The sequence below is a fragment of the Chamaea fasciata genome, unplaced genomic scaffold (assembly GCF_029207755.1).
Source record: "Chamaea fasciata isolate MVZ Bird 193981 ecotype frontalis unplaced genomic scaffold, bChaFas1.0.hap1 SCAF_5, whole genome shotgun sequence".
In the NCBI taxonomy this organism is placed as follows: domain Eukaryota; kingdom Metazoa; phylum Chordata; class Aves; order Passeriformes; family Sylviidae; genus Chamaea; species Chamaea fasciata.
Genome location: NW_027094090.1, coordinates 55849378 through 55871542, shown reverse-complemented (window position 1 = coordinate 55871542; position 22165 = coordinate 55849378). Strand labels below are relative to the sequence as shown.

The 22165-nt window shown below is 42.6% G+C and overlaps 1 protein-coding gene across 1 annotated transcript in view; it reads right to left on the bottom strand.

Moving 5' to 3' along the window:
• AKR1D1 (aldo-keto reductase family 1 member D1) overlaps positions 1–22165 on the bottom strand; it is a 35064-nt gene that overhangs the window by 3424 nt on the left and 9475 nt on the right. Inside the window, exons 2-8 of the mRNA XM_066183791.1 lie at positions 14694–14861; positions 10213–10329; positions 5694–5771; positions 3337–3459; positions 1542–1651; positions 893–1058; positions 42–124 (exon numbers count right to left, since the gene is read on the bottom strand). Coding sequence (XP_066039888.1) covers positions 42–124; positions 893–1058; positions 1542–1651; positions 3337–3459; positions 5694–5771; positions 10213–10329; positions 14694–14861 — 845 coding nt within the window. The remainder of the gene's footprint in view (positions 1–41; positions 125–892; positions 1059–1541; positions 1652–3336; positions 3460–5693; positions 5772–10212; positions 10330–14693; positions 14862–22165) is intronic.

The following is a 22165-nucleotide window of genomic DNA, read 5'->3' as shown; positions in this document are numbered from 1 at the left end:
AATGGGAATGCTCTATGAGGATCTAGAATTTCTGTACTTACATTAACAGTTCCACATAACGAACATTTTTGTTCAGGGCTTCGATTTCTTTCATTTCTTTCTCAGTGAGGGAGAAGTCAAAGATCTAATGGAGGAGATGTTAGGAATGCGTTAGCATTTCTTGCCATAATCAACCTTCATATGTTCCAGATTCCAGAATTACAATCCCTCCTTCTCCCTGTATCTCTCCCATAAACCCATGCTAACTTGCATTTGCAGGAGTCTTGAGGACATGAATAAGCCCAGTCACATTTGCCTACACCTTTTTTGCAAGAAGGGGAAGGTAGTCTGACAATATGGAGCCACCAGCTTTGAAAGCAATGTATTTCCAGGGAAAGTAGGGAGCAGTGTGAGTGCTGCAAGAGATGCAGGAACAAAATCATCTTATTTTTGGGTGGTAGTCAAACGAAATGTTTTCTGGTGGTGTGGTTGTAAACCTTTCTGTTACACTTGTGTGCAGCAACCCTTCCCTAGCACAGGTGTCCCATACCTGATGACGGGGCAGAACAACCAGTCATTCCTGAGCTCCTGCAGCTTTGGGCTGCTGACCTACTGAGTTACCTCACCTTGTTTCTGCTGCTCACTGCAGCAGCTGGTGCTCTAGGACACACCACCAGCTGGAGCATTAGCTGCTCCAGAGGGTTAAAAGACGCCAACATTTCCTCTATGCATTGCTCAATTATTGTCATATCTTGCTACCATTTGGCGTGGGGACAAAAAGCATCAAATGTGGCAAAGTTTGCCATTGGTCAGGTCTCACATATGTCTACAGAAAAAACAGGGAAATTACCTTCTATAGGGGCTAAGTCAGTGTAAGTGGATTTGTCCATGTACTAGTGGGGTATGAATTTACCTGGAAATTCTCTCTGATGCGTTGTGGATTGAAACTTTTTGGGATCACCACCACCCCTCGCTGAACATTGAATCGCAAAGCAATCTGTGCCGCAGTCTTGTTGTACTTCTTGCCAATGGCATTCAGCACAGGATCTTTCAGTAAAGGAGGGGAGGACACATTCACCCTGGGAAAAAAAAGTAGGAAGGAAAAAAAACCCAAAAACCTCCTCATCTTTAATGTCAAAACATAGGGCCATCTACTTGTTTGTGGACAGAGCACTGCACCTTTTGCCAAGTAGGGTGAAAGACGGAAGAAAAGCTTTGCCTCTTAAGTTGGTGGGTTGTCAAAGGCAACTTCCTGTGTGATGTCCTAATGTTGACTTAGTTTCTTCTTCCTCTCCTAAGCCTCACACATTCCCTGTTCCAAACACTTGCCTTCTGTTAGAGGATACCTAAGGCAACCTCCTATGCAGCCACTTGGCATTCTTCGATGACAAGCATGCAGCAGGAGTGTTGAAAGTTTACACTCACAACAGTAATATTTAGACACTGAAGTTCAAAACCACTTTAAAAAACGGGGGCAGAGGTATTTTGCACAGAGATCCAGCAGTGGAAAACTATTGTTCTTGGATATTGTCCTTCTATCAGAAATTAACATGGGGACTCACCATGATTCATCCCTTGATGTTCCCAATGGGCTGTACCCAACAATAACGATGTCATGCTGTCTGCAAAATTCTAGGAGTTTGGGTTGGGTGAAGTAGGGATGGCATTCTACCTGCAAGAGTAACATGGAAAGAATGATTAATCAACAGGACCAGACAAGGAAGCAGAAGATATCCCAATATTTGTGAGAGCTACAGATCAGGTGATGCTTTCAGGAAAGGCTAGATGTAAATTAGGGAACAGGGAAACTTCATCTGTGGTTACTATTCTAATTGTACATTGTTGGGTGATTGATTTTTTTGGTTTTGTTTTTTTTGGTGGACAGCAGATTAATATCTGCAACTTTAATTTGGCTGCAGGGAACTTTTATTGGCCTGCAGTGGAAAGGTAGCAATAAGTGGAGATTATGGAGGTGGGGGAAGCTCAGTAGACAAGTAGACTGAGAAGGCAACCCATCTCATGTGGGTCAGCTCTCCATTTCTCTGCCTCTTGCATTCAGGGTGACTCATCTGATGTTGTTTTTAGGGAAGTGTTGGCATAAGCTGTCCCAGTTAGAAAGGTGAGGGGGGAGTATACAAAAGGTGAGATTATGACCTTGTTGCGAGATCTGCCCTCCCACGTTGCAAACACTGTTCCCTCGCAGGCATTGATTTTCTGGCTGTGATCTCAGACTCTGGGAAATGGATGTCTAAAAGGTGACAGAGCAACTACTGTTTGCAGTGGTTGCTATCTGGCAAGTCTGAAGCTATCTTGCACATCTGTGCTTGCTGGCCAGCTGCCCTAAGCTGGCCTTAATCTTTTGCCTGGTTTTCCTTGACCCCGGAAAGCATCAGCAATGCTCAGTGCAGTCCTAGGGGCACACCAGAAACAGCAATTGGATTTTGCACCCACTGGACATGTTAATACCAGGGAAGGGTGTTGGAATTTCCTATTCTGACAGGCAGCCTCTCTCTCCAGGCCAAATACAGAAATGAAAGCTGTGGCCAGCCTCCTTGTCCTGCCTTATGGCCATTCCAGCCCTCCAGGCCATGCTCTGGGAGTGGGAAGTGTTGGTCCCGGTTGGTCCCTGGACTCTTGTCTATTACTGCTAATGTGGATATTTGTTTGTGCCAGGCGAGTCAGAAGAGCTTCCCAGAGATTTCTAGGAAATGCAGTGGCCTGCCAAATGCCAGAGCCAAAGGTACTGGGCACTCAGATGGGTTGCTGCCACTTGTCACCTTCTCAGAGCCCCGCTGCTGTAATTTAACTCGGATGTGCCTGTCATCGTCACAGGGATTTTTCAGCTTAGGCCAGTCACAAAACAGGGTGTCCTTTAATTGAAAGTTTTCTTCATCTTTTACAAATGTCTTATAGGAAAAGTACAAGAGAACAAGTGCAGGAAATTCAGGAGCTGCTTCTAATGGCTTTTACACTTGAGAAGTTTGGAATGACTCAGGATCTGTAGGGTTGGGCTGGTGTCAACTAAGGTAGACATGGCTTCATTGAGGACTGGTTAGCTCTGAATGGCTTTCTGGGGAATTTTTGGACTTGAAGTAAGGTACATAGCAGAGATCTAAGATCTGCTTTGACTAAGCATTCAGCCTTGTTATGAAGCTTTGGCACAGAAGCACCAGTTTTATAGTCCTGGAGCAGAAACTGAGGAAAGTGATTGCTCCAGAGCTAGAAATGAGTCTGGAGGGCAGCATTTGTGGCAAAGTACACATCACCTTTCTGTACACGGTGACTTAGGCTGTGTGTTTGCATTCCTCAAAGGGCAGTGGCCCCGTGGCAGGCACTGCCCTTCGCTTGCAGTCATACCTGGTTGCTGACAGGTTTGTACTTAAGTCCTGGCTTGTTCATGATCATCTCCAGTTGCCTGCGGTTGAAATTGGATACTCCAATAGACTTTGCCAAGCCTGCATCTTTACATGCCTCCAGAGCCTGCAAAGAAAGCAAAGGCAGCAAAGAGAAGTCCCACATGTTGGCTTGATTTCTTGAGGCATGCATTTTAGAGAGGTGGAAGATAGACCATTTTTGAGAACCTTTGCTGCAGCAGAACTAACATCTCTATTAGCATGAGGGTTGTCCAGACAAACCAAACTCTATTCTTGTGTCGACCTGTTTTCCAGACCAAACTCGAATGTTTTCACCTCCTGTGAGGGTAGAATTTGTCTGGAGAGCAGAAAGATTTAACCTGAGATATAGATACTGAAGTGCCAGGCAACCGCTTTTGAAGAATTTTGCTCACTTTATGGTGCTTTAGCAGTGCCTCAAAGCTGGAGAAGGAAAAGTGAACAAAACAGATTGCGTTCTAGATAAGTCAATTGACTCCTTTTGATCGTAAGACAGTTTTTCATAAGATGTCTTTATCCAGTGAAATACCCTAAATATCTGGCAAGGCACATCACAAAACCTGCACAGAAAACTTCAGTTCAGTATCAAGCAGAAAAAAAAAAGGCGGATGGAAGAGAGGCATTCTGGATATTTTACACTTTAGACAAGTCCTAGTAGTTGAGAAACTCTTATGAATACTGGATATGAGTATGTTCCCTGGTCCTTGTTAGCTTCATCTGCTGGGTTGTTAAGGGGAAAGGGGATCCTTTCCTATGGTGTTCCCTTTTGCTGCTCGAAACTCTGCACTCAAATAAATCAGTGACTGTTTGAGGCAGAGCAGACCTCACCATGGAGCTGGATACCCTTCCAGGTTTTGTTATTCTTTCTGTCTCACAGAAGCTGAAAGCAGGGAGGTAAGAGGCACTTTGTATTTGATGACCTCTAGTTGGCCTCATATGCCTTCTATCACTCAGTGACAAGTCAGCAAATACAGTCATCTGGTTTAATTTTTGCCGGCTAGCACCACACTGAGAGAGTGAAGTTATCTGGATTGAGTTGAGCCATTTGAATTTAGATTAATGCTGCTATTTGCAGGCACTGCCCACCACCTATTTTTCTCTTGGCTTATTAGCTGAAGAGAGTGGCCTGCTATAGAATAACCTTTACATTAAACACCAGCTCAAAGATAAAAATACAGCTGTCTTGGGAGAGCTATTGCTTTCAACATCTGAGCAATCATTCTGTGAAAAGAGGGGAATGAACTGCATCAGCCAAATTCAAACGTAACATAAACAGCTAATGTGGAAGTCTCCCTTCCCTCTGGGCCTCTGGGCTCTCTTCCCCTTCAAAATTTCAAAATTTCACTTAAAATTTCATCATTCTTCATCTTTATCTGCTATACCTTGAGTAGAGCTAAAGTGGGACATGACTATCCAGATCTGGACAGTGCAAGCTGAAGTAGAGCACATAGTAGCACCTCTTATCTCCTTTAGTGTGAACTGGATGTAATTGGTGATGCTATTTCATCAGGCCTGGTATAGGAGAGCTGAGCAGCTCTGGCCATGAACTAAAGAGGTGTCCATGGCTTTGAGAGGCAGAACTGTGAGGAGATTGCTAGTCTCACTTTCTGTCTCACCCAAGATCCTGAAGTCAAGTGACATTAAGCTTAATGAGATATCTGCCTAAAGGACTAGAGCACATCACAAACAAATGCAGGGTGCAATCTTTCAGGCAAATGCTACTTCCGTCCAAGTTTTCTTACCAGAAAAATCTTGCATTTCCATCTGGTAAGTGCATTTAGAAGTGAGTGAACTTGCTCTAATGGCAAGTCATGGCAAGGTTTTGGCCTTTGTTTTTGGCGGGGAGTGGGGGTTGAGTGGGGAGGTGCTGTTTTGTGGATTTTTTTAATAGGGTTTTTTTTGTGGTCAGCTTTAGGGCAAAATCTGTTTTTTTCCTGAAAGTGAAGATTTTAATTTTTTCAAGATGACCTAGTGTCTTCTGAGAGCTTCAACTTTCTCTTTCTATGAAGATCTGATAAAGGGGAAGGATTGGTAAAAACCCTCATGATAAAAGCTTCAAGTAGTGAATATAGAGTGCACTCTCTTAAAGAGGGAATGTGGATGTCTGATGTTTCAACTATGTTTTATTATAAAAATAATTAAATGACACCAAAAAGAAACATGCTTAAGGATATAAGTACAATTTATCTATGGAGCTAGTAGAATTCAATCCATTTGCCCTGGCAATTTGCTTCAGTTATGTTTATGAAAACCACAAGTAAAAAAGAGAATGAATATGTGTGGGTTTAAAGCATATATGGATGGATTGTTGTATTTGCTTACCTCCCAAGTGGCACATAAGTCTGTCTCATGGTAGATAAATTTTCCATTTTCATCTTTTGGGTAGAGTGCATCTCCAGGCTGAAAAGTAAAAAACATACTGCTGTGCTTTAAAGAAAAATGTTTCACCCCTTAGAGCAAAAATTTTTTTCATGGACTGTGTTTCTACTAGTAAACAACAAAAAAAATTGAATAGTTTTCTGAAACACCCTAAGTTCAGCAAGACATTCATGCTGGGCTTACCACATCCTCATCTGCTAGATTGTCCTTGGATACATTCCTGAACTGTCACATGAGAGTAGACTCAGGAGTTCCTGGATGGCCTTGTTTTTCCGTAAACTTTTGACCTTTATCTTATGGTATCCAAAAGACTCATCTCCTTCCAAAGGGCTGGGTTTGAGTACCAGCCTTTTTTCTTTTCTATTTCTTCCCTCTTCTTTTGGCCCTTCCCTTGCCTCCTGCTTGTGTTCTAGGCACTTGGGAACTGGACTAAGCTGGTACTCTCCCTAACAGCTGTAGGGTCCAAGAGCTACTAGCAGTAAAGGGCTATGGGCATAGCTAACCTCTTAAGTGGATTATCCACCTTTCTTTGGGCACTAGAAACTCTTTCTTCCAATCTCTATACTCTGTAGGCTTCAGAGATGATTTATGAGCTGATATCTCACAGGCACAGCTTTCTCTTATTTGCTGGTCATTTCACTGCTGTTGCAGGCAATGCATTAACACCTCCCTCCCTTGTGTCTGATCACAATTTCACTTTTGTGTTTTGCTGGGGTTTGGTTTTTCTTTTTTTTCAAACAAAACCCCTTCCGTGATGTTTGACATTTGATCTGACTTCAAACCACTACATTTCAGAGGCCTGGGTACAAGATGTTGACGTGGTAACTCCTTGGGAACATGCAGCTGTGACTAATATGATCAGTAACTATCACATCCCAATTCAGTCGAGTTCAAATCCAAGGCATTTAATGGGAAAAGTGAGCCTAAAGAAAACACAGCCTCAGATTTCAGAGGGCCAAAGTCTCAGTTACAGGCATAAGCCTCTCTCCTCCAAATGTGCTGATTTTCCTCAGAGAATTCCACAAAGGCAACTTGTTTCTTTTGTTGCTCTGTCTTGCTGGAAAAAAAGAGTATCTTGACTAGAAGGAGGTAGGTGTCTGTTGGGTACATTTTTTTTCTATTAGAAGGCAAAGTGTTTGCCAGCACAATGTGAGGTGGAAAAGCTTTATTTGCAAAACCACCCCATGGTATTTTGGAACAAACCATTCATCCCATGATACCCCAGCACACTTTCCAAGGACAGCAATTCAACATATTAAACAGTTGGACCTGTTTAATTTTAGTAAACGAGTCTGAATTCAGGACCTTTGTAGTACCCTGTCCCACTTCTAATTGATTAGCTTCTATTCAACTTTTATTAATAGTAGTCAATAGGCAGCAATTATATCAGCTAATCTACCATCCTCCCATTTTCCTCTGTCATTTGTATTTTAAAAATGAACCACATCAGGATGAATGGTGCTTGAAGATGAACTTCTCTTGACTGAGATGTGGTGTGAACTACTGTTGATTTCTACAGTGATCAATTCTTCCACTTATCTGCAGAGAACTCTGCAAGGTGTTGAAGTGCTGTTATTTCTGCTCAATAGTCTCCAGGCAAAATTTTATTTATTTTCTATGAATCTATCTCTTTACGAAAGGGAATTTCTGAATGGAAGAACTGCCTGCAGATGGATAAAGTGCTGAGAGAAAGGCAGTGTTTTGATGGTGACAGGGTGGTGGTTATGGGGTCTTTGAAAAGGCCTTTCAGAAGCTGGTCACATATTTTAGCTCTGGGTTCTTATGAATTGCATCATACCGGTCATCCTAGAAATGCTGATATCTTCTCTTGCAGTTCTCTTGGAGATAGCTTTGTGTTTTACACTGGATCAAAAGTGGCTTGCTACCATGCTGCTGCATGAGCACTGAAATTAGTGTGGCAACACCATACAGTCACTGCCATTATGCAGGATCACATCTTGTTGTGCCATGTCCGAAGGCTGGAGACACTCCAAAAGATACCAGACCACTTACTTGCCAGTTTAAAACCCAGCAGCTGTTAACCACTGAGAGGAAAAGTCCTGCTCCCATTATAATAATTTTCTCACCAAAACACGTGCAGGAAGACAAGTCTGCACATTCTCTTGCTTTCATAAAATGGTCTTTGACAAGCAGACTTTCTCAGGAAAGCAATTTTAACAACCTGTGAATGCCTGTCCTATTAACAGAAGGGCAACAGGAAGTCAAACAATGATGTCAATGGTCTGTTTTGAGTTATTCTTCTAAAATTACAAGATACTTGGATGAGACTTGTTCAGTGTAACACTAAAATATCTGCTTTCCTGTCAGATGACAGAATCATTCGGTTGGGATGGATTTGCAGATCATTTAGAGCACAAATTGATGCTTACTGATGAACCAGTCATCTGAGAAGAGTCCCCTAAAATACCAGCTGGCTTTTACCCCTAAAATACCTGCTGGGCATGAGCTCCCCAGGCTGAGGGAGCACACGTGGCGGCCTGGAGGAGACCTGTTTCTGCTGGTTACTGCCTTGCTAGGGTGGAGGAGCTGAGCAACACTGCTGGGGGCTAAAGGCAGGAGTGACAAAAGTCCTGAATGGGGAATCTACGTGGGGAAAAAGTACAGGGAGGTGTAGGCTAATGTTGGTAGGTCAGCGAATAATTTCACCCCACATGGTGGCCATTCTTGAGCTGTTAAAAAGCAGTGGGACTTTACTGAGTGTGCTCTCTGAAACCATAGTCCTCTTACTCTGCCTTAAAGCCCTGTAACAAATTGCTGGCTGGGCTCTGCAGGGGAGTGTTTCTAACTGTTTTCAGGGTGGTACTTTAAGTTGTCCTGAGTACAACACTGCTTCCAACCAGAGACTACTTTTGCTAGACTTTTGGAGAGGAAAGCACCAATGTTTGCAGGCTAGGGGGGAGTAGGAGTTTGTTAGAGTTACACCTGCATGCTCCTCATCAAAGGCAAGCATCACAGGCAGGATGGGTGTATTTTTGAGCAAGAGAGCAAAGAAAGGAAACCTGTCACTGCTGCAAAAGGATGGAGTTTTTTCATTTTGTATTTGACATAAAAAAGTGTATATTTTTCAGGAAGAAAGTGACTTATTTTTTTCTCTCCTCTCATGAGAAACATGAATGAATCTCTAGGTCTGCTACTCCTTTAACTACTCAAGATTGTTGATACAAGCCTCAGGGAGTCAGATGTACATTACTTTAAAGCCAGCTGTATCTGTCTTTATATTGTGAGACAATGACCTTCACTATGTGGGAGAATGAGCTACTAAAGAATACAAACACAAGAAAAGGGAAACAGGAAATTGCTAGTGGTGGGAAATTTTCAAAAATGTACCCAAAAGGATTCCATACATGTGACTGTATAAATAAAATTTTAATATCAGAGTCTGGTTACTCCTATACAGGTCTTAATAGGATATAGCCTCCTCAGGGGAAAAAGAAGGCTGCTAGTGTACTGTGATAGCCTTATTGGTAAATTGCTTCCTATCTGATAGTTCTGGTAATTTGGAGTCTGCAGCAAAATATGATTTTAATAATCATATTGCAACCTTTCTTGCAAAAAGAGGCCAGCTTAGAGCTCAAACCTTGTTCGGAAACAATTAACCAACTAATTGTCTGACCCTATTCTCTCTTAGAAGAAGGATTTAATTAGTTCAAAACCACTTAAATGTTTTGAATATCATTCTCTTAATTTCATTTGCCTTTATATCATATACTTGTTGAGGAAAATTGTAAAGCAAGGTACAAAAAGCTGTGAAAGCAGAAAGTTCATGGACTTGCAAGAGAGAGGCATGCAACTGTGATGTGAGCTCCCTGCATTCAAAGGTTTTGCCTACAAGTTGCCCAAAGCCAGCAGTATGAGGGACTATCAGACTTGATCGTTTAACAATGGGAGATGGACAACCCATGTTTGGCACCAGTTGGGATCTAGTGAAGCTGAACACTGCAGTTATGGAGATTAAATCATAACCCCGGTTTGCCCAGCTGCTTTAATTTGGGACAGAGTAAGGAAACCAACTTAGTGACTTTTTAACCTTTCCCTCTCCCCCTCTGAACTTTGCCCCTGGCCTGTTGCTGCTCTGTGTGACCTCTTCCCTCCAGTGACTCTCTTCTCATGGCTCAGAGGGGATTCAGACACATGTACTGCTCAGCTATGGTAATTTTTCAGAGAAGGAACTGCTCAGCCACAGTTGGGAGACCTGTCCTTCCTTCCAGCAGAAAGACTCCAAGCTACGTCTCTCCTGGCCTGTTCTCACACCACCTATAAGCCTCTCTTTCAATGGGTAGTGCACAAAAATCCATGTCTGCAGTATATATCAAAATATACACGTTATCTGCCCAAAATGGTATTGACAACATGGGCTGGAAGCTGCAAGGAATATATTAGATGGAGACCTCGGTTCAAGCTAAGTTCATGCACTTTTTCCAAGCTTTTTTTTTCTTTTTACCTTGAAAGCCATTGGCAACTCAATAATGTAGAGGTCAACATAGTCCAGCTGCAGGATCTTCAGGGTTTTCTCCAGCGTGGGACGCACCATCTCTGGGGGGTGGCAGGTATTCCACAGCTGGGGAGGCAAGCACAGGCTTTTTTTTGGGTGCCAGGAGGAACAGTGAAACAGCTGAAGCCCCCCAACACACCCTCCCTCTTTTCCTTCTGACAGAGCCCATTATGCCGAGTGCAAAGACATTGTGGTCTCCACTCCTGAAACGCAGAGGTGAGGGCCGTACCTTGCCCTCTGTCAGAGCCAGGTGCAGAGGTTAAGACAGGAATTTTTGCCCAGGACCGATGAAGTGTTGACCCAGTAAAGCCATTACATCTTTTTTTATTACAACACAGGTTCTTCTGGGCTGAGGATATTGCAAACTCTTGCTCAATGAACTTTGGCAGATTCCTTTTGTTTTCCAAGCATATGCTTTCACTGAAAAACTTTGTTCCCATGAGGAGTCTGTGGTCAGTTTTATGCCTTAAGGCAGAAGCTTGGATCATGTGTTAGCTATTGAACAGCCAAGCACCCAGCACTAAGAGAATCTTCTGGTTTTCTCCTGTGGCTGTGGAGCCTGAGAGACTGCCTGACCTAGAGAAGTTTTCTCTTATTCCCCAGTCCTCGTGGGGGAATGTGTTTGTGTTTAGTCACTGTAGTGCAGGTGTGAGTAGTTAAAGCACAGTCTTCTGAACCTCTTCAATGCAAACTGCTTCCTTTCGGGGTTATGCCCCGAGGTTGCTATGGAGTGTGCTTAGCTGGTGAGTATTCAGGACTATCTCTAACTGAACCCTGCTGATGCAAGTCTCTTGCAAGAATAAAACCATAGCAAGGGTAATTAGTAACCAAGAGCTCTTTGTAAACTGATTGAGTTTTGTCAATTTTAACTGCAGCAGAATTAACACACAATAGAAGGTTTAAAGTGCCATTTGAATGCACACAATAAGTTGAGCTATTTTCTTTTCTTATTTCTTTTTTTCAACTTACAAAACTAACGTGTGGAGTCACGTTTAGGTTTTTGTCTCTTGTTGGTTGGAAAAACCTGCTGTTTGCTCGTATGGTCATTGTTTAGTCAGTTCTGCCACCAAAGCTGACAGCCACTGCATGCCAAGGTGTAGAATGAATTCATTCTAAAGACTCAAAACTTGAATTGTGATTTATGGCAGAAAATATTGATTATAGGTGTTAAAGGGCAAAGCCTGCGTAAGCTTTAAGTTATTTTAGATGCTTGTTTTGTTTTTAAACTATGTTATAGTTATTCCCCGGGAAAAAAACCTGCTCAGTTTTGCCCACAGAAGCAAGGACATGTTAAGTTGTACTGAGAGCAGGACACCTGACCCTGCCCTAAGGTGACAAACCAAAACACCTGGAAATGCATACTAGGCCTTTCTTAACTGTATGCTGCAAGATGTGAAGAGTTTATGGTCAGCAGACAGTGGTAAGAGGCTAAGGTGTACTACAGTAAGGGGACCAAGGTGCTCTTCTCAAAAGTTTTAAGTTGTTTCACTGGATTTACTGAAAATCTTTGGTTTGTGTGTTTTTTAAGCATTTCACATGCAAAATAAGCTTAACTTGTATTTAAGTAAGGAAATGACTTTGTAGACTTCATGTCCAGTTTGTTACTGTGTTTTAAAAATTTAGTAATCTGAGATGTATTGCTTAGAAGGAGTTTTTATTGAATGCCCTTTCTAGCCCAGTTCTGTTGAGCTCAGCATTTGTCAGTGAATATATTTCCCTCTAAAAACTGCAGAGGTTCTGAAGAACCAGCCTTTAAAAGCAGCAAACATTTGTACTATGTCAATACATCGATGCCATGGAAACTTGAGAGTTTCATAACTGTTTTCATGATCTGTACAAGTTATTGCATTATCTACCTAAGTAGAACCCATGTTTGAGCAGTCAAAGCTGCCAGCTGGCTTTGGCATTTTAGGACACCACATTTCCTGGAAATGTTACTTCTAGTTTAATGAAAGAAATATCCTGGGATGAAAGAGGAGACCAAAAAGGTCTTGCTGTATAAGCCAAGTGAGATGTTGGCAGTTGATATAAAACCTCTAAAATTTCTGGATGCTGAGCTGCTCTGCCTGATCAGGCAGCCAGCAGCGAGAGCCAAGTGCAAGTGCTGATGATTTCAACTGGCAGATGCAGCGCGATCACACCAGGTCACTGTTCCAGTAACGCTGCCACTCAGCAGGGCTCCTCTCGTCAGTCCCTGCTGATGGATCAGCCTTCCATCTGCAGCAACTTTGCTTAAGGAAAGATCTGCACCGGGGGCTTGAATCTGAAGGCTCTTGAGAATTTCCAGTACTTCTGATGTCAGTAAGGCAGAAAACATAGCTAACTCCTGTAGTGCCTGGTGCTTCCAAGAATGGTCTCTGTGTCTAGCATGTTTCCTAGAAGATGCAATAGTTCGTACCAATCAGTTATTGATCAATGCCTGAAGTATCTACTGGGTTGAGATTTGCCTGTAGTTTGTAATATCTAAGTTTGTGAGGTACATTAAACTAAAGATACATAAGGCAAAGGAGATCCATTTCCATTCCTTCTGGGAAGTTCAGAGCTGCTGTGAGAGCTTTGAGTGAAACCTGTGAAAATCCTAGATTGTGATGGTTTGAATTAGTTGCAGAGTATTTTCTGTTTCTGCCTTTGAACTCCTTTAAAGATTGTAGAAATGTTATAATGGACTATCACCCTGAGCAGCTGATGTTTTGTCAGGCACAAACAGGACACAACTGTACGAGAAATCCATGTATGTGTCATCTCACAGACACACGGCAGGCTGGGAGCACAGGCGCATTGGCTGCTGTGGTACTGTGTGTTGCAGCCCTGTGGCTTGCAGGGGCTGCAGTTTTCCAAATGACTCAATGTTTCAGTAGTGATTATTGACTAGAAAAACATCCGGTGATCACATCAGGCAGCTGAATACAGAAAAGTTTAATAAATAAATGAAGTTCGGAAATTTTACAAGGAGATGTGCTTTCATAGAACCTAAAGATTGATTTGGGCAAATAATCTGCAGGGGAAGCAGCTGAGAAAGTTAAAATACTCAAAATTGGTAGGCCATCTGGTTCTAACCTTTTTGGCACAGCTTGGTGGTTTTGATTTGTAATATTCCTGATAATTTGCAGTAATGAAACTATAAAACTTCTGAAACCAACTGTTTTTACTGATCCAAATCAACATTTTTGGCATATGAGAGAATGAGAAATTCCCTTGATAAAGGCAGAGAATTTCAGAACATGAGGTTTTTCTGAGAATGGCAAGGTTGTTATCAGCAGAACCAAGCAGGAAACTTGGAAAAGGGGTGCATATTTTACAGACTGGAAATTGATGTACTTGGAAATTGGTCTATAGCTGCTGAAAATCCACTTGGTCTGCTAACTATCCAATCTGAAGCTTAGTTTTCCCAGCTCATAGAACTTAACTAAATTGCTCACAGTAAGCCAGGCCTCTCATCCCATGGGATCTTTCGCTCTAGGAACAGTGGTGTTTATTTGCAAGTCTGTTGAGTAATTGTGGATTACGTCTTATTTGGGAAAGGAGAAAGGGAAAATATTAGGCTGATATGTCCAAAGAAGCACTGCAGGAAGGAGTATTTGAGGCCCTAAACTCCCTTAGAAACTGGACAGGTACCGTCATTCTTTATTCTGCAGTGTGCAATGAGCTCTCTTATACCTGGGGTAATTCACAGTAGTCATGACAGCTTTTGTCAGACGCTTCATTGGACAAGGGATTTCATTCTTGTAGGAGAGTCAAGTTAAAAGTCAAGAGTTAAGTCCAGAATGTATAAAATAGCTCATGCATTATTCTAGCCTCATTGCTCTCTAACAGAAGTGTAATGACATTGTCTCTCCAAGTAAGTTGATTCATCATCCTAGAACTTTTTAATGGCAGGTGATACAGTAACTAAGGGTGTAGCTTTGATGAGTAATTTCCTGGCAGTAGTACCAATGTAGGCTCTTGCTGTTCTCCCATACACAGACATTGGCATGCATGTGCTTGCTCCCACCCCTTTCGTTGTGTAACCTCATGGCAAACCTGTGCAGGGAATTGCTCTAATAAAAAATAGCTCACTTGCAGGATCATTGTCCAGATGGGGCTCTGTGTGTGACAACACAAAGCGTGACACAGTAACAGGTTAGGCAGCACTTTAGGCTGAATGTAGCCATGGTCTTAACTTGCAGGTGCCTACAATACTGAGCAGTAGGGATGTTGCATGGTTCCCACTGCTTTCAGAGATTTAAACAGAGAACAACAGTTATTCCTGCGCCTCACAGCAAACCTAGTGTTCATAAAGATCTTCAGCACTCTGCTAATGCTAGGAAGGAAAAATAAAGGATGTTGGATCTGGAAGGAAGCATTCCAGATGTTGACTGCTGGCATTCTTAAGAAAGACCATTAATGGAAATCCTGGATTTAGTGTAAATAATCTGAGTGCAGGTTCTCACCTTGCCACAGTAAAATATGTCTTCTCGCTTGATCTTCCCCTCAGCAATCTTCTCCCGGATGGCTTGTCCCACTTCATGCTCATTGAAGTAGACAAAGGCGCCGTCGATGTGGCGGTAACCAGCGTCTATGGCAATCTTCACCGCCTCCAGACAGGAACCTTTGGGAGTCTGATGGGAGAAGGAAAAGAATGAACACAGTGCCAGCCTACTGCTTACCTCTCCTTCAGTGCTAGAGAGTTCCTGAGATGTGCGTAGGATTCGTGGTGTAATTCATCCTGAGTGACCGTCCCAGGCAACCATGTTCCAACTTCTAAATAAAAAAGTGCTGTGCGCTTTTACTCAAAATTGTTGAGCATGTGGGATTAGACTGGGAAAAGGCAGCAAAGCAAAAAACTGTCTCTGTGCAAGAGAGAATACTAGTGTCCTCAGGAAGTAGAATCGAATGCATTTGATATGAAAATAATTTCATAATTTCTTCTCCAGAGAGCAAGGGCTTTCCTACAACACCCATTTGATAAAATCCACTACTTTTTGGTTGAGCAGAGCTGGCCAACCGCCTGCTGATCAGAGGCTGTTTCAATAGCTTGGACCTTTAAGCAGTACAGGAATTTGGATTTGACTTCTTTCTCCTCAAATCAACTTATAATTGCTGGTATCACAACCTGAAGATCAGGACTACCTACTGGTATTCCCAGTTCTGAACAGCTGCTTTACTGTGTGGTTAGGAAACAATAGTTGCTTTAGTGTATATTTATATATTCTGCTGCTTCAGTTTAAGATGAGCCCAAGAAACCTCCTAAAAAGTGACATTTTTGTACTGTGTGTTGCATTTATGTTTGCTCATCATTGCCAAAATTCAGAGTAAGCTTGTTTTTTCAGAACAGTCATATTTTCCATATTTTTCATTAGCCAATGTGGCAAGCAAAATTACATGTAGGCCAAACTAAGCAAAAAAGCATAAAACTGGTTACTGAAGTTATTTGTCTGGTCACAAAAATGGTACTGAAAACAACTTATGGTTCCTACACTTTTTATAATGAGAGAGCAGCTCTAAGTGATGGTGGCCAAGGGCGTGGAGCAACGCTATTCTCCCATCCTTTTCATGGGCATTGCTCTGCCACAACAGGGACATTTGATGCACTTTAACTAAAAACTGAAGTAGGGCAAGCAAAACGGCTCTGCTGCACTGCTGTGCGTCAAAAAATGGCAAGAGTTGGATTTTGCTACCTGCAGGTGCAGGGCCAAGACCACACTGCTTCTCCTGTGAAGAAAACAGATACCAGAGGTGTCTGGAATTGAGATGGTATGAACAGAGGATGTCAAATTTGTTGGTTTTGACAATGCCAAGGGAAGGAGAGAAGCAGGACTGGCAGTAAGTGTTGTTGGGAAGGACCATTTCTTACCATAGCAATAGGTTTCCTTCCTCTCTCTCCTAGCTGTACTTTTGCAGCTGCCACTGGCCTGGCTGTCCATGAGTATGTCAAGAAAGAAACAGCTTCTCTTCCACCATCTGCTGAGCTAGAAGGTGTGAAACTCATATCTGGTGTAGGATTAAGGACATTGGTGTTCTCTTCCATGTCCATGAAAGAAAAGTCTTTGAAGGACTGCTGAAGACACCTGGGGATGTCTTCATACCTGCCTTTCAGTTCCAGAACTGTAGGCTGGTGACAGACCATTCTGGGATAATGGGACCATATTCCAGCCTGATTGCTCAGTGCCCCATCTTGGCTCACTCTGAGGGACACAAAATGGACCAACTTTTGTTTGGGCTTGGGAGAAATTTTCTGCTCCAGCATGCAGCGCCTAAAGGCTACTTAAAATGCAAAGCTGCTCACACGTGCCCTGATTCATTACAGACCTGAATGAGGGCCGAGAAGCAAAATGGCACAGTTTGGCACTCTAGAGTATTTACAGTAGTGATGATGCAATACTGCGTGCTTAATTGAGGGAGACAATGAAACACTTGTCTCAGTGCTTTGCCGCTTTCATTGTGGAAGTCTCCCAAAAGCACGCTTGGCCCCTGGCAGGGCCCTCTCCTGGTTGTTAGTCGGATGTAATCACGACCATGGCAGCTACCAGCTTTTCAGGCACACTCAATGGCTACTTTTCACTTGAGGCATGTCGGGCAGCGTTACAGTAGCGCGAAGCATGGAAAAATGACAACCTCCAACATGTTCTCTGCCTTGTCCCTGCCTGAACCTGCAGGAGAGGATTTGAGAGAGGCATGAGGATGAAAGCTCTGACACGAGTATTACAAGCCTGCGGTGACTGATGACAGTAACTCAGACCTCTGCCCCAGCAATGAGCCACACGAGGTTGGAGCTGCAGTTGCAAAGCTCAGGCTGACTGGCACAGAGCAGCAGGGCTCAGCTGAAAGGTCTGGGGAGCTCAAGCCTAAGTCATTATTAGTTATCTGGAAGGCAAGTGTATTTCCAAAAGTGCTATCAGTGTTTTTTCTCTCTGAAACATGATTTTTCAAACAGTGTGTCTTCTAGATTTCTTCAGCCTGTTTGACTTTTACCATTCAAGCATATGAAAGCAAAGCATTTAGAGGACAGTGATGCATTATCACAATATAGATTTTGGAAAAAAAAATCTTTCTTTTTTTACTTTTTCCATTTGTTGAAGAGACCGAAAATCGGATGTGAACCCAGTACTAGAATTTCCCCTATTGTTTCCTGACACTGTAAACTAAACTCTACCAGGCAAGGAAATGTTGATTCTTGAGTTGCATCTTTTCTCAGTCACCAGGGCCCATTTGGTCAGTAAGCAAAGGAGACGGAATGGGTGAGGAAAGGTAGAATCTCACATGTAAGGGAAAAGCACAGTTTCAGACATGGGAGGAGGGTAGAATAGAGGGAAATGCTTGCAGTTACTGCATCTGCTTTTGGCTGAATCAGTTGACTTGTGTTAGAGCTGAACTTCTGTGTATTTCTCATTTTTTATATGGGGCTTACATCTGTACAAATAATCTTGTGAAAGACTCCTCCATCTCAAGGAATAACCTTATTCTTTAGGGGCTAGGGGTGGCTTTTTTTGGACCAGGTCTTGATTACCAATGGCTGGAGATGGGTTTACATTATATATATATATGTTTTTATTGCACTAGTCCATTTCATCTGATGTGGTGTATTAGTTCTGACAGATTCTGGTCTAAGGTGCTTCATATAAAATGCAAAGCAATCTAGGGAACAGTTTTTGGAAAATATTGCCTCTGTTGAACCATCCCAGCTGAAGGTCTGAGACATCTGTGAGTCTGGAAACTTTATACCATATGTTTATTTTCATTCTAATGGAGAAACTATCATTTCTGGCATTTCACGTATTTAATCCTTCCAAATCCTGCAGTAATGGGCTGTGGTAAACTGTGCTGATGAGTTGCACAGGCTAGTCATGTTGTGGTATTGCCACTTTTTAGAAGTGTTGCTTTAGGTGTTGTATCTTATTCCACTGTTCCTGACAGACCATACCAAAGTTGGGTGACTCAGACCACCACTGCTCATCCATCTTTCCATCAGAGAAGGCACAAACCTGGATCTTTCCCCTCTACTTCGCTGCTCAGTCTGAGGTGTTTGAATCTCTTCTTTCACTGGTCTTCAGTAGTGACCAGGTAAATGTTATAACTGAAACCCAGTTTTTATAATAAAATAATAAAACTTTTATTTAAGTGAAGATAGAAATTTGTGATGCACCTATGTTGTATAAGGGTTAGCACCACTTATCACAGCAGCTGACGGAACAGCACCTCCCAGGCTATTTGGCCATGGGCAACCACCTTATTCTACTCAGAACCTCAGACCTCTTCCCTCTCCTTCCTGCAGGTTGTATTCTCTTAGTACATTACCTAAAATGCAGTTGCCTGTGCTGCCTACTCACTCCAGACAGGGCTTTATTTTTGCACCATTCCTGAATGAGCAGGGCTCACTTTTAGAGTTGTACAAATACTGGATGAAGTACTGAAATGTCTCTGTGTCAGAAACTTTTGTGCTTTGCTAGTACTAATTCAGGACTCTCTAGCTTTGGCCTAGAGACACATCTGCTTCTTTATTACTTTTTATTTAAGCGTAGCTAAGAGGTGTTCTTGAGCCTTTGCCATAATTAATGTTTCAGCTTCTAATCAACGTGCCTTGAAACTATGCTACTTTGATCAAGGACTTGCTTCAGAACTGGAGTTTTGTGCACTGTAAGCCAGATATTTATCTTCAGTACTTTTGCAGACGGTCACTAATTTGTGCCAAAGAACCGTATTAAATTCATTGCACATTTTATGATAAAGGAATAACTGTCTGACTAGGAGGACTAGCTCAATCACTAATAAATTTCTTCAATAGCATCTGTGTTATTTTTAAGATCATAAAGTTCAAGAAAACAAGAGACACAATTATTCCCTCTGTGGAAGATCAGACAGCTACAGAAGCTGAATATCAGACAGCCCAGCCAACCTTCTAGCCCTAGTAGAGTAGAATCCACGAGAGAAATAAACTCAGAGCAAAAACAGAAATGAAGGCATCATGTCAAGTCACTCTGACTGCTTTGACAAAAGAGATAAGAACATAACTAGCATAAATAGAATAATCAGAAGATTGTGTTTCTAAAAGGGACCAAGACAAAGTAGTCAGTATGAAAAAATTTGTACAAACGTAGTAACCTACAAACACTAGTAACCTAGTGTAATAAACTAGCTTTGCTTTGCTGGCATAGCAGAGTCCGTATCAGTCAATCACCACACCCTCTTTCAACCAATAACTTGTAAACCAGCTGATTTACCATCATGCATGACAGATTTAAGTGGTGTCTGTTTCCTTCAGGCTCCATGATAAATAAATCCAACAGAAGGGCTGGGGGAGCAGACTCAGATATGCACCTTCACTGAAAGAAAGGAAGCAGCAATTTGGCCCCTTCTCCACACATGAAGTAGCCAACTGGCCAGTTACCACTTTCTGTGAGTCTGAAAAAGCAATGTGCTTCATCAATTCTGTCTGCCTGAAAGGGTCTGCTCTCTTTTTCCTCTGAGACCATAAACTTTCCTAATTTTTAATGTTTAATCCAGACACCTTCCATCACATCCCATTTTGTCAAAACCTATTCTCCCTACCATATAAAATGGTTCAGCTTCAGTTTTGTTCATGAGTGCACATGACCAAGCCACAGGAGAATATTTTTGTGCAGGCATACCCATGAATTTTTCTCTTCCCACTCAAGTAGTACAGTGTTTGCTCAGCAGTGTTAGTCGTTGTCTGACTTATTACTGTTATTTAGTGTCACAGTTCAGCTGCCCTCCAATTCTTTTGCTTTTTCTACAGCATCTTTTTCTGGTCAGCAATTTCCTTTGGCTTTCCAGCTGATTAAGAGGGTTACCTCCAAAGATAAAGCTAACAGGACACATTGGCAGCAGATTACAATCTTGCAAAATCACGTGAACTGCTACTGTAGTCACTGTTTTTATGTTGTAATATTGGTATTGTCATTTATTCTTTATTAGTACATACTAAAAAAGGAAACTAGTAAAGGAAAATGGTCTGACTCGGGCTCCCAGATTCTGCTCTGCCCTGTTTTACAGAAACAGCTTTACAGAATTGCACTAGTGTCAGCAGCACATGAGAGCAGAGGAAGCAGCACTTCAGGGAAGAAGCCCTTTACCTTAGTCCTGAGCATCTCACCTGTTTAGTGCAACGCTTTGCAATCTCTCGGCTGGGAATACTGATCCTGGGGGAAAAAGCCTAAAGTGTTAGGAGATACAGGGCCATCTTCTGGAAAAATCTGAGTTTAGCTGCTGCAGAGTTACACAAGACATCCAAGCCATGGGCCAAGTGCTCCAGTCCAAACCTATAATTTAGGATGTGGAGCTGCTGTTTAGGAATCTTAGTCAGCTAAATACAGGAAGGAGAAAGTAGGTACATTCCTGGGCTCAGGGCCTCCTTCATCAGAGCTCGGCACTCACACACAGATTCTTATGCAAGTTTCTAGAAGCCCAATTGCTTATTTCCATTTGCCTGTTTTCTGGACAAACTGGCAAAAAGGATTGGCTTAAGATGTTAGGAACAGAGCATAGAAAGCATGTGTACTGAAGGCCCTGCAGGAAAGCACAGGTTGAGTTTACAAAGCCAGAGGATATGAGCCACACAAGGGTACATTCTTAGAATTGTTTAATCTTGTAAAAGAGAAGCTGTACTGTACACCTCTTTCTTGGAAAATGCAACCGCCAACACATCCCTGTCTCTCGTTCACAGGAAAATCTGGCTTTCATCCCCCGGAAGCATTGGCAGCCACCATCCAGGAAGCAAAACCCAGCAAAGGGTTCTCTGCAAAAGCAGGTAGAGCCGAGGACGGAGGCAGAGAATACAGCTAAGAGCCACAGGCTGCTGTTCTGGCCCAGAACTTTGCTTTATATCATGCACTCTGTTGCCTTGGAAGGTGGAGGACAGAAAATATTCACAGAGAACATGGGGGGAATGGTGTCAATTGTGGACTTGTGTCACACCATGAATGAAGGTGGAAAAGGGGTGCCTTTCTCGTTTGACGCTCTATCAGTGGCCTGAAGCATGGGGTTTGTCCAGACAACAGAAATTAGATTTCATAACTGCAGATTTAGTATTTCTAGAATTTCTGTGACATTGTTATTCTAGGATTCAGCCAAAGCTGTCTTCAGGAAAGCCTTATTATGGTAGCTGGCAGAGGGTGCTGGAGTTATTTTTAATACTTGATTGCAGAATCCTCAGTTTTAGGAATGCTGCAACTTTTCACTCAATACAAAGTAAGTTAATGCACGGTGAAGCTGAAGAGCTGCCATACCTGGCAGCTAGAGGATTAAAGCAAACCAGGCACATGCTCTGCACACCTGGGTTCCTCTGCTCACAGTGCTAGTGGGATGGACTGGGAAAGTTTCCTGAAGAGCTGGAGGACACAACAGCCAGCTGGCCAGCCAGCTGGCCCTGGAAAGCCTGGATCTATCTGGGAGTGTGGGTGCTATCAAAATACCCTTCAGACAAGCAATGCAATCAGAGGGATGCAGGAGGTACAAGCGGAAGATAAAGCACCGGCTTGTGCAATGAAAGAGAAGAAAAGGTTGCCAGTACTTCTTTTGCTTCATTCCCTAGAGTTAAAGGGGAGAGGTTTCTGGCGCCGGTTCGAAGAAGTGTTTGCAAAGGCAAATGTAAAACTTGGGGAATTCCACCACCTAGTTAGCTGAACCAACAAGAGTTGGCTTCAAAGCTTAAAGAGGCATTTTCTGCACAGTGCTTTCAAGTTTTGACAAATCTGGCCTCCTAGGTCAACCAAAGAGACAATCCAGATGTTAGCCTCCCACATGAGCTGCAAGAACATGCTTACACTGTTTTTTGGAGAACTGTGGGGAATCAGGGACACATAGGAGTGCACGGCCATTTTTAACATATGGAGTCGGTCAGGGACATTTTAAAAATGGAGCTTTGACTGGAAAATTTGGCTGTAAATGTTCTTGCCAAAAAGCGTAT